This window comes from Suillus plorans, assembly GCF_016647745.1.
Source record: "Suillus plorans strain S12 chromosome Unknown HD556scaffold_31, whole genome shotgun sequence".
NCBI lineage: Eukaryota > Fungi > Basidiomycota > Agaricomycetes > Boletales > Suillaceae > Suillus > Suillus plorans.
Genome location: NW_024537415.1, coordinates 121,167 through 134,297, shown reverse-complemented (window position 1 = coordinate 134,297; position 13,131 = coordinate 121,167). Strand labels below are relative to the sequence as shown.

General features: G+C 44.1%; 5 protein-coding genes across 5 annotated transcripts; 4 read left to right on the top strand and 1 right to left on the bottom strand.

Annotated features, from left to right (window-relative positions):
- Nucleotides 1–553: 553 nt before the first annotated feature.
- On the top strand, nucleotides 554–1,146 carry HD556DRAFT_1238113 (uncharacterized protein; the record flags this gene model as incomplete). Its single annotated transcript, XM_041297954.1, has 3 exons — nucleotides 554–696; nucleotides 746–954; nucleotides 998–1,146. 3 exons carry the CDS (start codon nucleotides 554–556, stop codon nucleotides 1,144–1,146), a joined length of 501 nt encoding a protein of 166 aa, XP_041159733.1.
- Nucleotides 1,147–1,255: 109 nt separating this feature from the next.
- HD556DRAFT_1443707 (uncharacterized protein) lies at nucleotides 1,256–1,822 on the top strand (the record flags this gene model as incomplete). The annotated part of the gene is made up of 2 exons (XM_041306655.1): nucleotides 1,256–1,594; nucleotides 1,646–1,822. 2 exons carry the CDS (start codon nucleotides 1,256–1,258, stop codon nucleotides 1,820–1,822), a joined length of 516 nt encoding a protein of 171 aa, XP_041159732.1.
- A 555-nt stretch (nucleotides 1,823–2,377) lies between these two features.
- On the top strand, nucleotides 2,378–3,144 carry HD556DRAFT_1443706 (uncharacterized protein; the record flags this gene model as incomplete). Its single annotated transcript, XM_041306654.1, has 3 exons — nucleotides 2,378–2,550; nucleotides 2,599–2,924; nucleotides 2,972–3,144. 3 exons carry the CDS (start codon nucleotides 2,378–2,380, stop codon nucleotides 3,142–3,144), a joined length of 672 nt encoding a protein of 223 aa, XP_041159731.1.
- A 1,309-nt stretch (nucleotides 3,145–4,453) lies between these two features.
- On the top strand, nucleotides 4,454–7,696 carry HD556DRAFT_1443705 (uncharacterized protein; the record flags this gene model as incomplete). The annotated part of the gene is made up of 10 exons (XM_041306653.1): nucleotides 4,454–4,783; nucleotides 4,835–5,093; nucleotides 5,142–5,647; nucleotides 5,695–5,724; nucleotides 5,793–5,862; nucleotides 5,931–6,296; nucleotides 6,355–6,488; nucleotides 6,541–6,555; nucleotides 6,607–6,796; nucleotides 6,972–7,696. 10 exons carry the CDS (start codon nucleotides 4,454–4,456, stop codon nucleotides 7,694–7,696), a joined length of 2,625 nt encoding a protein of 874 aa, XP_041159730.1.
- Nucleotides 7,697–9,931: 2,235 nt separating this feature from the next.
- On the bottom strand, nucleotides 9,932–10,912 carry HD556DRAFT_1308714 (uncharacterized protein; the record flags this gene model as incomplete). Its single annotated transcript, XM_041300179.1, has 6 exons — nucleotides 9,932–10,035; nucleotides 10,085–10,282; nucleotides 10,339–10,478; nucleotides 10,558–10,643; nucleotides 10,712–10,737; nucleotides 10,807–10,912. The coding sequence occupies 6 exons, from the start codon at nucleotides 10,910–10,912 to the stop codon at nucleotides 9,932–9,934; spliced, it is 660 nt and encodes a 219-aa protein (XP_041159729.1).
- Nucleotides 10,913–13,131: the final 2,219 nt, after the last annotated feature.

Genomic DNA, 13,131 nt, shown 5'->3' with positions numbered 1-13,131 from the left:
ATGGGCGGTGACGTGCCTCGCCAACTATTAAATTAGTTGATTCTCTTGAATCCCAACACCAGCGATAAATCCTGCCCCAAATACTGCAGGACGCCCTTGTAATATATCTGGGTATAAGGCTCGGCACAGTACACTAGGGGGCAATTCGGGTAAGTACGTTCTGTCCCATTTTAGCCGACAACCCCCGCTTCTTCGCTAAACCTCCCGCTTCCTCCTATGAACTATTCTCACACCCTTCTCTTCCGCTCCTCATCATCCTCTTCAACTTACTTCGAGCTTTTGCATGCCCATTGTGATCCTACTCGATGTCTAACCATGGTTCCTCCTTCAAAAAGGCCTCTGGCTTGTCTAGGGCCTCCATTAGGCATAGATACCGCGGTTTCAGTCGTCAGACCATGCTGTTATCAGCCAACAAGCAAGGTGAACGGATTGAAGCATCTCAAAACAAGCGAAGACAGGACATTTCTGGTGAGCGTTCACTTTTTTTTGTAATATATGAGCCCTTAAACATAGATTAGAGATGTCTTCTGTAGACCGCGAGATAGTTGAAAACATGGTCTCTGACACCGGTGTTGACATCGACAACGAAGCTTACACGGCTCCGCCAGGCGAAGAAGGTCTCGATATCAGCCATGAAGGTGGGGAGTATGAAGCGTTTGAAGGTTTATCAGAGCAAGTCGCTAGCTTATCAAGTTAGTAAGTGTGTCCTAGCCCTGTTCACTGTTTTGCCTATTCATACTCCCAGCCACTATGTTGATTCTCGCACACGGCACGATCACATAGAGCTTCAAATGGAGCAATGGAGCAACCAACTTGACCGGCTGGTCAATGCCTATCTTGACTACCGTTCATGCGATCGTGGGGATGGCTTGCCATGTATTCCAGAGGCTAATGTGGCTATTGATGGGAGTAATGGGAACTTGTTGACCGACATCAACTTAGTTGACATATTTGGTACATTTTTCTAGCTACATAGTAATTTCTTGACGTATTGCAGGTCATCAGCGGATGTCCTTCCAACCTCCAACCTCCCATCACTACCCCAACGAGATGCTCATCTACCATGGTTATTTGGGGTGCTCCCCTCTATATCCGACGGTTGCCATTTCCATCCGAACCCTTGCAAGTTATCATCAATACCACTGAACCTGTCCACGTTTTAGTATCCAGGCACAATGCAAGGCATTGTGCCATCTTCACAATGTAGGCCTTCCTATGTGTCATAATTTACTCGGTACCAAATGTTGTATCATAGATGCCTTATCGACCATACCTGAATTCACAATTTTCGGATGCATATGACGTATACCTCAAAATTTTACATCATGTTGATCGCTGCTTGAACGAAGCACTCAAGCGCAACACCCCCAATTGGCGGTTGCTAAATGCTTGCCCATGTTGTTCTTATAAACTCGAAGACGAACCACCACAAGCGATTGACTGGCTTTTCTGCATCAATGGCAATAATAGCCTCAAAAGATGGGCATCTTCGACCTACGGCCTTACCCCACGAGTAGATTCTCGACAACCCCGCTCTGATTACTGGGTTGATCAAGCAGCTGTTGATAAATTCAAGGATGCAGTGAGATCGGGGGTATGCCATGATATGTGTATGTGCAACCGCAAGCTGACATGAACTTGACAGCTGACCCAGCCAAGTCAGGATATACAGGATAATGGAGAAGATGGAGTTGCGCAGCAAGTACCAGAGTCAAACTTCAATTGTACTGAGCGGTGGCAGAATGCTGGGCCTGAACAGCGGAAAAAGATGTTTGCTGTTTTTGATGAGTCTGGCATCTTCATCGCTGCATGTCGGCATTGATTTATACTTCTTGTGTGTGATATGGTTCGGAGTGGCGAGCTGTACGTTAAGTTTCATCTTTTGACAGCATTACACTAATTTGAACTTTAGTGCAAAATATCCCTTGGCTCTCATCGGTCAGCTGCTGCCTGTCTTTGGAGCAAATGGTGGCTGCGCCTACGATATTGGCTGTGCATTTGCAAAGACATTAGGCAACAGCAGTCTTGGCCCCTTGCCCAAAATCTTAATCTGCGCATGATGGTTGGCACGTTTCATGGTCATGCTCACAATCGAAGATGCCAGCTAGATTGGCACCCAACATACATTGAGGGAACCGGACAGACCGAGGGTGAGGGATGTGAACATATATTCTCCTCTTCAAACGAACTTGCATGAAGCACGAGACATGCATCTCGATTCCATCGGCATCAAACACTCGAAGAACATTTTGCCTTCTGGGACGAAGACAAATATGCAGCATTAAGTAAGTGTTGTCTTACCTTACATACCACCGCTAACACATTCATAGGCCAATTTTCATGAAACCACTATCACGAAGCACTCACTCTCATACACATGCTCACCGCTGAACTTTCGGCTGTGAAGCAAGCCCTCAACCTGACCGATGTCGACTTCATCCAGTTCCATGCCGATGAAAGGACATACCTTGAATCGCTTAAAGAGCCACCCCTCCAAGACCGCCTTCAAATTCGCTATGTCCAAGTCCTTGATGAGCTAGCTGAACGACAGTGAGTCCTACCGGTTCTCACGTTTCACTATTAATTAGATTATAAAAGGTCAGATTGGATCAGAGCTCGAGAAGTGGCCAATCAAGCTCTGACTAATATCGCCATTAGCAACCTACATCAAATCAATACCGCTATCACTCAAGCACGAATTCGAGTCGATACAGCTTACACTAAGCTCCAGAACGCTGAGGCCTTCACCAGCCATATTGAAAATCAGCTTGCGATAGAAGAACACTGGACGGTAGGTGGTGACAATTATAAGAAATACAAGGAAGAGGCGTCGCTGCAGAAGTATCATGTTGCTCTTGATGAGTTAGAGCGTCTTGTTGTGATGCATCTATTTGAGTTGTCCAAACTCTCGCTTTCTGGAACAGGTAATATAACATTATTGTTGTCAACAGAAGCTAATCATTGTTGGCAGGATACAAGTTAAGGCAACAAATCGGAAAAGCATTGCAGAGACGCTCGGACGCAATTCGGAATGCCATCAACAAGTATAATCTTCAGGCTGCTGCCCTTGATCCCACCTGGCCACAGTTATCGTGGAAGGATATAGCTGACTACAGCTTCCTCGGAGAGTTTGATCTCCTCTGATATTCTCACACCGACATTCATGAAGTTGATTGGTTAAAGCCTGCATATCGAGAAGCTTCTGTCAAATTCTTCAAGCTCCGTCGAGCACATGAGGAGATTCAGCGCCTCAACATTGAAGTTCGTTGCCTGCGGACTGCCATACATGATGAAGACACACAAGTGACTGCGGCTGTGAATACCCTTCTCAAGTCACATCCTGCACTAGGTTGGGAACTGCAGAAGCGCTGGAAACTCCGTTCAGCAGTTAATTGTGTGCACTTGTTCCGGCTAGATCAGATTGAATCGCAACCCGGCTTCTCAGGTATTCGAGGTATTGGATGACGGTTTGGCTCTTTGGCAGAAAATGAGCCTGGTGTAAGTGACTGTTTGGGGGAGGATAGGTTGTCTGGTGTGTGCTTTTTTGCTTGAACACAATTATCACATACATATGCTGACTAGCAGATCATGACATTACTGATATCACATCCGAGTACGCTACCAATGTTCTCGAACACGAAGAGGAAATTCAGACTACCCAGGACATTGCAGATTACATATCAACCATTGTAGATTAGTCGAGACATGTATTCTCTTACCACTCCATTCTCATTATTTCCTTCAAACAAAAGCTGCTGTGCTATATCCTACATCCAACTGAGTCGTTTACGCATGTATACTTCTTATATCCTACATCCAACTGAGTCGTTTACGCAAGTATACTTCTACATGCTTTCACATGAAATGCATCTTCGAGACATGTATCCTCTTATCACTCCATTCTAGTCATTATTTCCTTCAAACAAAAACTGCTGTGCTATATCCTACATCCAACTGAGTCGTTCATCCGTATATTACGCAAGTATACTTCTACATCCTTTCACATGAAATGCATCTTCTTGGACGAATTTGCGTGTTTGTCCTTGAAGTAGGGATAAGACGAGGTAGAAGACTAGTAGCTAGTAATACATCGGCTGAGGACGCTATATAATAGCAGTAGCTAGAGAAACAAATTAGCATACTAACTTAAGGATTGGACAAGAGTGAGAATTCAGGATAACTTAAGTCATGACAATCATTTGAACGGTTGACAGTGCCACCATTCCAATTATGCGAGTTCAACTTGGAGTCTTGGACACCTCTACATCAAACCTGCAGCGCTTGTGTTCTTTGTATATTGAGCACATAACCAGAACTCAACTTGAAGGTGCGTTATACATATCTTTTTGGTATGACGAGAATGATACCTTACTATATAACTGCAGATGGGCGCCAGTTGTACTTTATTCGAACTTCTGAACCACTCTTCACACCCCATTTTCAACCTGCCGCTATGAGTCCATCAATTCGTTCAAAGTCAAAGCCTGCTGATCTTCCACTTGATATCAGCTCAAATCCTCCACGCTTCACACTTGCTGGGACAGCAGCACTTTACTCTAACATGAACTTCACACTGGGATTCAGCAACACAGATCGCCAAGCTGCAGCTCGCGCTCTACTCAGAAGCCAGTCACATCTTGATGGCACGCACTACCACACCTGGACACCAAACGGTCTCCATCCCAAATACATAGCTTTTAATGATACTGTGGCATCCACAGAAAAGCGGAGCATCACACATGCCGAATTCGTTGACGCAGCACTTGAAGATGTATTTGATGCAGTATGTATTTTATATTGATGCTCGAGCCTAAATTTCTTACTGCTGTTTTAGCTCACCACTCAAGATTGTCTCGATGGTGGTTTCTCCCTTCTCATTCATTGCCCGGGCTCTCACATCACAGGAACCATCACTCCTGAACGTATTGCGGTCGATCTTTATGTCACTCCACGAGAACTGCATGAGGCATCTGAGCAAATTGGAGGAGATGTTTCAGTCCTCGTGCAGGCATTCTGCCAGGAATTTGCGGTGCCTCATATCAAGCGCTTTATGGAGCGTTGCTGCAAGGAGGAGATCACACCTCCACATCGCTGTAAGTTTTTTTCCTTGTCTGCCGATATGTGATACTATGCTGCCACAGTTCCTGCAACTCCGGTGAACCCAACTGTGTCCCCGTTCCTACCTGCGCCCTTATGTGCCACCAGTGTTCGTATTCAATGTTCAGCTCATGCTCCTGCACAACTCCAGCACGAGTTTGTTCTTGCTGCAGAATCTTCCACACCATCCAAGTCATCAGCTGTAAAGCAGGCTACGACTTTGGCCACTGGAGCCACCAAGATCAAGCAACGTCGTCGAAATGCCGAGGCCTTTTCGCTTCACACAAAGAGTCCCAGCGGTTCAGATGACAAGGTTTTTGGTCCCCCACTGATCAGCATTGGGCCCAACACAGACGCTGTACTTGATCGGTTTAAGATCGGGGACCAAACAATCCCGAGGCTCCATGAGCTCATTGCCACTGTGCGCAGTAGCCGTTGGGAAACTGTCCTAAGGTCCCCCAAGTGGGATTTTACCTACGAGCAGGCCTCAAATTTAATGGTGGCACTCCATGTGGATTTTAATGTCCCTCAGATGGACAGCGTGCATAAGGTAACACTTCACAATATCTTGGCATTAAATCTGATCACACGCTGTAGATTTCAGCACTACTTTCTGTGGTTCTCAAGGTGCTTGGTGCTCTCGTTTTCATTTGCGTGCTTTACTTCTTTGGTCTTGTCTTAATCTTCTAGAACAGTTACCTGTCATTTTGGCAAGTGTGCACACCGGCGCATATTCTTCATTTACAATATTTTTACATTTATTTTGTATGTAGATTCCCGTTGGTTTTTTGACCTTGTTGATATTTTATTTCGCAAATTCACCATTTATAAAGTACTCATCAATGGATTCTTTTGCCTGCAGCCCAATGCTATGGTTAGTCAGACCCTCACCACAGCAAAGAAGCATGTGCAACACTTGGCACGAATTCGTCCGAAGGTCCGCCTCAGCAAGGAGGTGAGAGCTCTTCTTACAGCACAACGTTGCCAGAAGTCCCGAGTTTTCAAGGCGGCACTTGATGAGGCCTGGCTCCGCATCGATGAATCTGTGAAGACAATCGCATCCTCTCACCACAAGAGCATCCGACGCGTGCAAAATGACTTGTATGTAGGCCATGCTGCATTGTGCTTCAAGCATACAAAGTCAAGCCCATGGAATGCATTTTGTTGGAAGAAACATCAGCAGGTGAAGGACGAAAATTGTATGTTATATTATTGTTCTTTGTTCAAATAACTAATGGTGAGTTTTTGCTCAAGCAGGCTCCGGAAAAGCCGTCTTGCAAAGCCTTCTACACGACTATACGGATGAGTACCGTGAGCTCTCACAAGAAGAAAAGGACTGTCTAATCAATGAATATGACAAGAGCAGGGAGCACAAGACCAAGGGTATAAGAGTATCGTCCAAGTCAAGGATCAACGATCAACGATGTCACCCTAACTCTGAAGGCCATTGAAAATGAGGTATTATTTTCTTTTTTTCTTAAGTTTACAAGGTGCCTGATATCAAATCAGTTGATTAAGCTTCGATGCCGCACTGGTGTCGAAACAATTTTTTACTCAGCGCGAGGCTCTACTAACCTCGCGCTAAAAGGTATCATATTTGCCACTGAAGGCGTCAACGATTTCATGGAGTCGACGATGAGCATCGACAATCAAGACCTTGTGAGTAAGATGGAAGGCTATGCCATGCAAGGCATGCGAGGTGACTTTTTCGTTAATATTTCAATATCAAACACTTATAATATTCTGGCAGGTGCAGCCAGAAATCATAAAGACTGTTGTTCGAAGGTTCGCAGTGAAATCAGACGCATCATCAATCAGAAACTTCATAAGTCATTTGATATTTGAACTCGTTGTATTCTAACAATTATCTTCAGAGGATATTACCGGTATTCCAAAGGCCACAATGCAATGGACAGAGTATTGGCGCAATACTGTTCAACGCTACAACGTCGTCTGTGAGGGCTGGCCCTCGACTATCCCTTTCAAGAACTTGAGTGAAGCTTCTAGCGCTCTTTCAGAGCTTAGGATGCTCCTCAACAAGTGGGAAAGCGGTGCCATTAAATGGAGATACCTGGAGGAGGAAGAATATGAAAGGCTTCTTCAAGAATGCCTCCAGAAGATTGATGGTGGAGAGATTATTGAGCGCACCCGTCGTCAGCGCTCTGACAAGGGCAAGAAGCGTGCCCATACCTCGGACAACCCTTCTACACATCGGAAGAAGGCATACAAGAGCGCGGATACCATTGAGAGTGATGAGGAGCGTGATAGCACACCACACACTCCATCCACTCCATCCACTCCATCTGACACTTCCATATCTATTTCGGCGCCTTCGGTCACCGAGCCTTCTACTTCTACTTTGTCTGCTTCTGGAGCTACAATTAATGAACCTTCTACTTCTACTTCGTCCATTTTGGCGCCTTTGGTTACTGAGCCTTCTACTTCTACTTCATCTGTTCCTGGAACTGCATTTGCTAACATTGATGATCATTCTACTGACATTGATTTGGACCAAGTTCTCGAAAGGTTAAACTCCATGGTCGCCAGTGGTCATATTCCTGACTTCAATTTTGCGATGCCCGAATTTAACTTCCCTTAGTTTTGATTTTCCTTACATTTACTCTTGACTTGTGGGCTTCGTATACTGGTAGAATGAAAATTTTATTGTTATTAACGAAGGAGCTTGTACTACATCAACTCTATGGAGACCTTGTGCAGGTATCATCTCATCCACGGCGAGGTGCACCCATAGCAAAATCGTAATTCTGGTCAAAAGAAGTGCAGGTCCTGGGACTGCATTTGAGACGATACCCATAGCACAATGTGGACGCTGAGTGAGGGTCATCGATCGTGAAGGCTGACACACACAAGGTACCGAGACAAGGAGAGCTATACTGATGTCTGTGTTAGCGTGAACACGATGAGCCCTTTGAGACTATACCCACAGCGCAACATGGACACTGAGTGAGGGTCATTGATCGTGAAGGCTGGTGCACGCAACATACCGAGATAAGGGGAGCCATACTGATGTATGCATTAGCGTGAACATGATGAGCCCTTGCATGTATTGTGGTAGGTGTGATTATGGTACTGCTGTGCTCATGAGTGTTGACTATCTCGTGGTCTACAGAAGACATCTCTAATCTATGTTTAAGGGCTCATATATTACAAAAAAAAGTGAACGCTCACCAGAAATGTCCTGTCTTCGCTTGTTTTGAGATGCTTCAATCCGTTCACCTTGCTTGTTGGCTGATAACAGCATGGTCTGACGACTGAAACCGCGGTATCTATGCCTAATGGAGGCCCTAGACAAGCCAGAGGCCTTTTTGAAGGAGGAACCATGGTTAGACATCGAGTAGGATCACAATGGGCATGCAAAAGCTCGAAGTAAGTTGAAGAGGATGATGAGGAGCGGAAGAGAAGGGTGTGAGAATAGTTCATAGGAGGAAGCGGGAGGTTTAGCGAAGAAGCGGGGGTTGTCGGCTAAAATGGGACAGAACGTACTTACCCGAATTGCCCCCCAGTGTACTGTGCCGAGCCTTATACCCAGATATATTACAAGGGCGTCCTGCAGTATTTGGGGCAGGATTTATCGCTGGTGTTGGGATTCAAGAGAATCAACTAATTTAATAGTTGGCGAGGCACGTCACCGCCCATTATTATTATAGTTACTTATTGGGAAGGTCAGGTGTATTTTCGACACCAACATCAGTCGGTGTGATGCATGACTGTTGAATTGATTGCATTGGTACAGTATTAGGAAACCTGTATTTCTCTGATTTGACTGGTTGACTGACAGCAGACCTGCTAGTCCTGTCAAACAAATTAGCTGATCAGATTTTGTCTTATTTCCAAGGGATCTCATTAGACAAATCAGGTCCATTACACAACTATGTCCTTATATTGACTCAGGCCTCAGTAAACGGACCAATGTGAATCTCACTATGCATCTTCAACTTCCGCTACAAAGTTGTATTCTGTTCTTACTTTGCATTGAACAGCATAAGCACCTGCTTTCCCTTGACAGGCCAAACCTCCTCTATGGTCTCCACATCCCACTGTATCTGTCCATTGCAGACCCAAGATTCCATATGTAACAGATATTATCCTACAATAGGTCAAAGCCAAGCAGGAAGATGACAAGGTCTGCAAGTTTAACCCTTGAGATGGACCTGAGGCTATCAGAGACCAAAAGTGGTTGCTTCAGAAATCACATGTGATGAGGTCAGGACGTCAGGCTCAATAAATAAGTGTGATATAGAGAAAGCAAACCTTATAGTTGTGCTCAGCCTGCCCACTTTGGTATAGAATCTCCTGGTGGTATATGAATCCGTGTGAAACATACAATTGAACAGCTAGCTTGGCTCTCTGACACCCTTCAAGGATGTCGTATTGTGTGTGCAGGGGATATTTAATCATGAGTTATTGAGTATGAATAGTGACAGGCTGAAGTAGAGACATACTGTGCATTGTTCCGACTATCCTCTGTTGCCAACAGATATTACTTTCTGGATATGCCTCAGATGCATTATCAAGTCCCACTCATCATATGGAGCATGAGGATATCATCATACAACACAGATTTTATGCTCAATCATCATCATCCTTAGTTTAATCAATAAGCACTTGAAGCTTCATTAGGAAATCAACCCAGAATTGATATGACCAGGTAGAGCTGACAAATAAAACTCATTATGATACATCTAAATATAAAATCATAAGTTACTAGCAGTGACCCATGGCTATGCCACTCAGTTGTGCTTGAAAACAAACATGAAATTTTTTCATATATCGTACTGTGACAACATAAAAAATGTGACCATGGTGTAGTCTACTAATTAATATCCTCTTCAGTCCTTTGGCACTTCGCTGGCCACGCAACCTGGGAGAAGTCAAATTTCATCCCAGGTTTGCTTGGTGTTCCGCTAGAAGAAGGACCTAGTATCTGTTAGAACAAAGTCAGTGTGATATAGTAGTATGTACATACCATGACTTGTGATGTTACCCAAGGACTTCGTAACAACAGGGCACCCTAGGAATACAATTGAGTCAACTTCAACAGTGAATCTCTTCGTTTGCTCTGATCCCGCAACAGATTTGACCTTCCCTCCAGTGATAAATCCGGTGACTGAGACATAGCAATGCGGCTGTGGCATGAGCTTCTTGCCTGACTTTGTCCACCTCGCTGTGTTTGGAAAGGCACATTTAACAGGCATGACAGATTTAAAAACTTGATTGGACCTTGATATTCCGGAAGTCTGGGTGGAGTTGCTTCATAGGCATGGATATATTGATGTGCATCAATAGAAAATGTGCCTGTAAGATCATCAATACTCTCCACAGAGCTCAATGTAAGGTATGTAGAGGGATGAAACATCATCCTTTGCGACCAGAATCAACTGTGCAGGAAAAAGACAAAATCAGGCCCAACAGCCATATCATGCATATAGTGAGACGTACCCTGAGATGTACCCTGACCACATCTCCGACCAAATCAAAGTATGCCTCTCATTTTGGGTCTTTAAGACTAATGTTTGTACTTGGTTCTATTTTCGCGATCTACAAATTAGTTTGTGCTACGACAGATGAGATGATAGTAAATAAGAACACTTACCCTCGCAATCACAATGTAGAACCCAACTGGATCAAAAATGTGGTTTTCGGCATTGAAGTACTTCAATGCAACCAACAGTGGAGGTCAGGCATTACCTAGATATATCTGAGCATCAAAAATTAGAGCCCTTCCTTGACCCTCACAAAATCTGAAGATGGCCACAGCAGTTATGGTGGCAGAACTTGCACTGGAGTTTGACATGAGGTATTGAGATAGATTCTTCTGTGAGATACTATGAGTAATATAGAAGCTGGATGGAATGCTCACCAGACATGATGCATGATGGTTTATATATTCTGGTGGGATTTGGTTACATGGGTGCATGGGATCTTGATAGAATTTTGCAGAACATTCGAGAGCTGTTGATTGTGGGTATTCGGGAGCGCCATGCAGCATGATCATCATATTTAGATCTTGTCTTTGAAACCATGGGTTCGCAGATTCTTTGCATAAAATGAGCATCACTCAGTAAAATTGAACATTGAGCAAGAAATAACATCCGCCCATGGTAATTCCAACAATGTGAGTAAATCTGGAAAGGATATCATTTCTGATGAATTTCAGACAGTGTGGTGAAAAACCTACCAAGTCAGTACCTCAGGATAAACAACATTTAAAGTTGTCATTTCGTGCGCATCTGGTGGGAATAGAATTTTGATGCACTGCTGGCTTGTTGCACATGAGAGAGCCACATACAACTGACCGTGGCTGAACACCAGTGCTCGAAGATCCAATCCAACATATTTTACTAATTGCCCTTGTGACTTGTTTATAGTCATCGCAAATGCTAACTGAACAGGAAACTGTCTCCTCTTCATGACAAATGCCAAGTCTTGTGTTTTTTCATTCTGCCCAGCAACTCTGTATGCACAGTGGCAACATCATCATTCCGTGCAGCAAGAATGGTTTGGTTTTTGAAGTAGTCGACAGGTGGAGGTTGAAGGCTATCAATGCCATCATAAATCATGGTAATCAATGAGTTGAGTTGGTGTGTGACCATGGTGGGTGGCAGCGCAATGGTGTTGTCGTCCTGCAGATTTTGTCTATGCCCGACATCAAGGAGCCATTGTGCAAACACCTGGTTATCTGCACTATTTTCAAGCCGCATATTCTGCTTGATCTTCAAAATTTTAATATTCCGCCAGATGTATGAACACTGGATGGAAGCGCTGATGGTGTCTTCACATGTTACTCATGGCACAACTGGAAGTATTTGTAAAAAATCACCACCGAAGACCACTGTAATTCCACCAAATGGCCTGTCTGAATTTCTAATATCGCGACATGTAGGATCTACAGCTTCAGGTGCATTTCGATGCTGCATTGGAAGTTCATCCCAAACGATGAGACATGTGATTCAGAGTAGCTCTGCCAGTAGACCTTCCTTGGGATTATTGCACACCGAATTCTCGTTAAGACCCTCAATTGGAATTTTGAACATGGAGTGTGTAGTGCATCCACCTGGCAAGAGTAGTGCTGCAATAACAGATGAAGCAACACAAAGTACGATCCATCCTTCAGCTCACACTTTGTGGCAAACTGTCTTGTAGACAAATGTTTTGCCTGTTCCACCTGGTCCGTTGAGGAAAAATGTTGTTCCATGCTGCTGCTCAATGGATTCAATGATTTGGTTGTAAGCATGAGCTTGCTCAAAATTCAAGCGGGGAATTTGATTGAGAGCCTTCTGTTGTTCGACTTAAGGCAATCAAAGTGATGTTAAAAAGTGCACTTTATTTTCTACCACAGAGCTGGTTTGAACTCTTGACCATCCAGCTGACCCAGCCAAGATCACATGATCAATTCTCAAACTGTCAAGCAGCTTTACCAGTAGACTAAATTTTTTCAAAGAAAATCAAAGTTGTAACCCTTGTCAAGGGTAGTCTATCCATAGTCTCATGACATTTTTTGGTTAAGATCCTAGTGAGTCATAAGCAAAATACTAGAAAGTGGTGTATTCAAGAAAGTTCAGGCACACAAGTAATCTCCTTAATTCTCCTTGGGCTGACTTGCAGCCACCATGTGCCTTAGAATAAATATAATTAAGTACAAAATCACTTCTTAATAGTCCTTATTCTCCTTAGCCACCTTAGTAAATTTGTTAAGGAAATTAAGGGACAAAAAGGAACTCAATGATTTGCTGATGGAGCTTGTGACAGGCGTTTCGGATTGGCCTTGTCAGATTGATGCATCTTGAGATCCCAGTGCCAACCATCCTCTCCATGGGGAAAGAATAAGACATAATGAAGACATGCATATGAACAGGGTCCATTGTGAATTCACTGGAGTGGACCTGCCCTTTGATGGAGCACAACATCACGGGAGTCAGATGTCTCAGTCCCATCTCCTGGGATGACAGTTGTGATTTCACTAACTCGTGGTAGGTTGTGACGTTGTTGAGTCAGATTGATGCATCTTGAGAT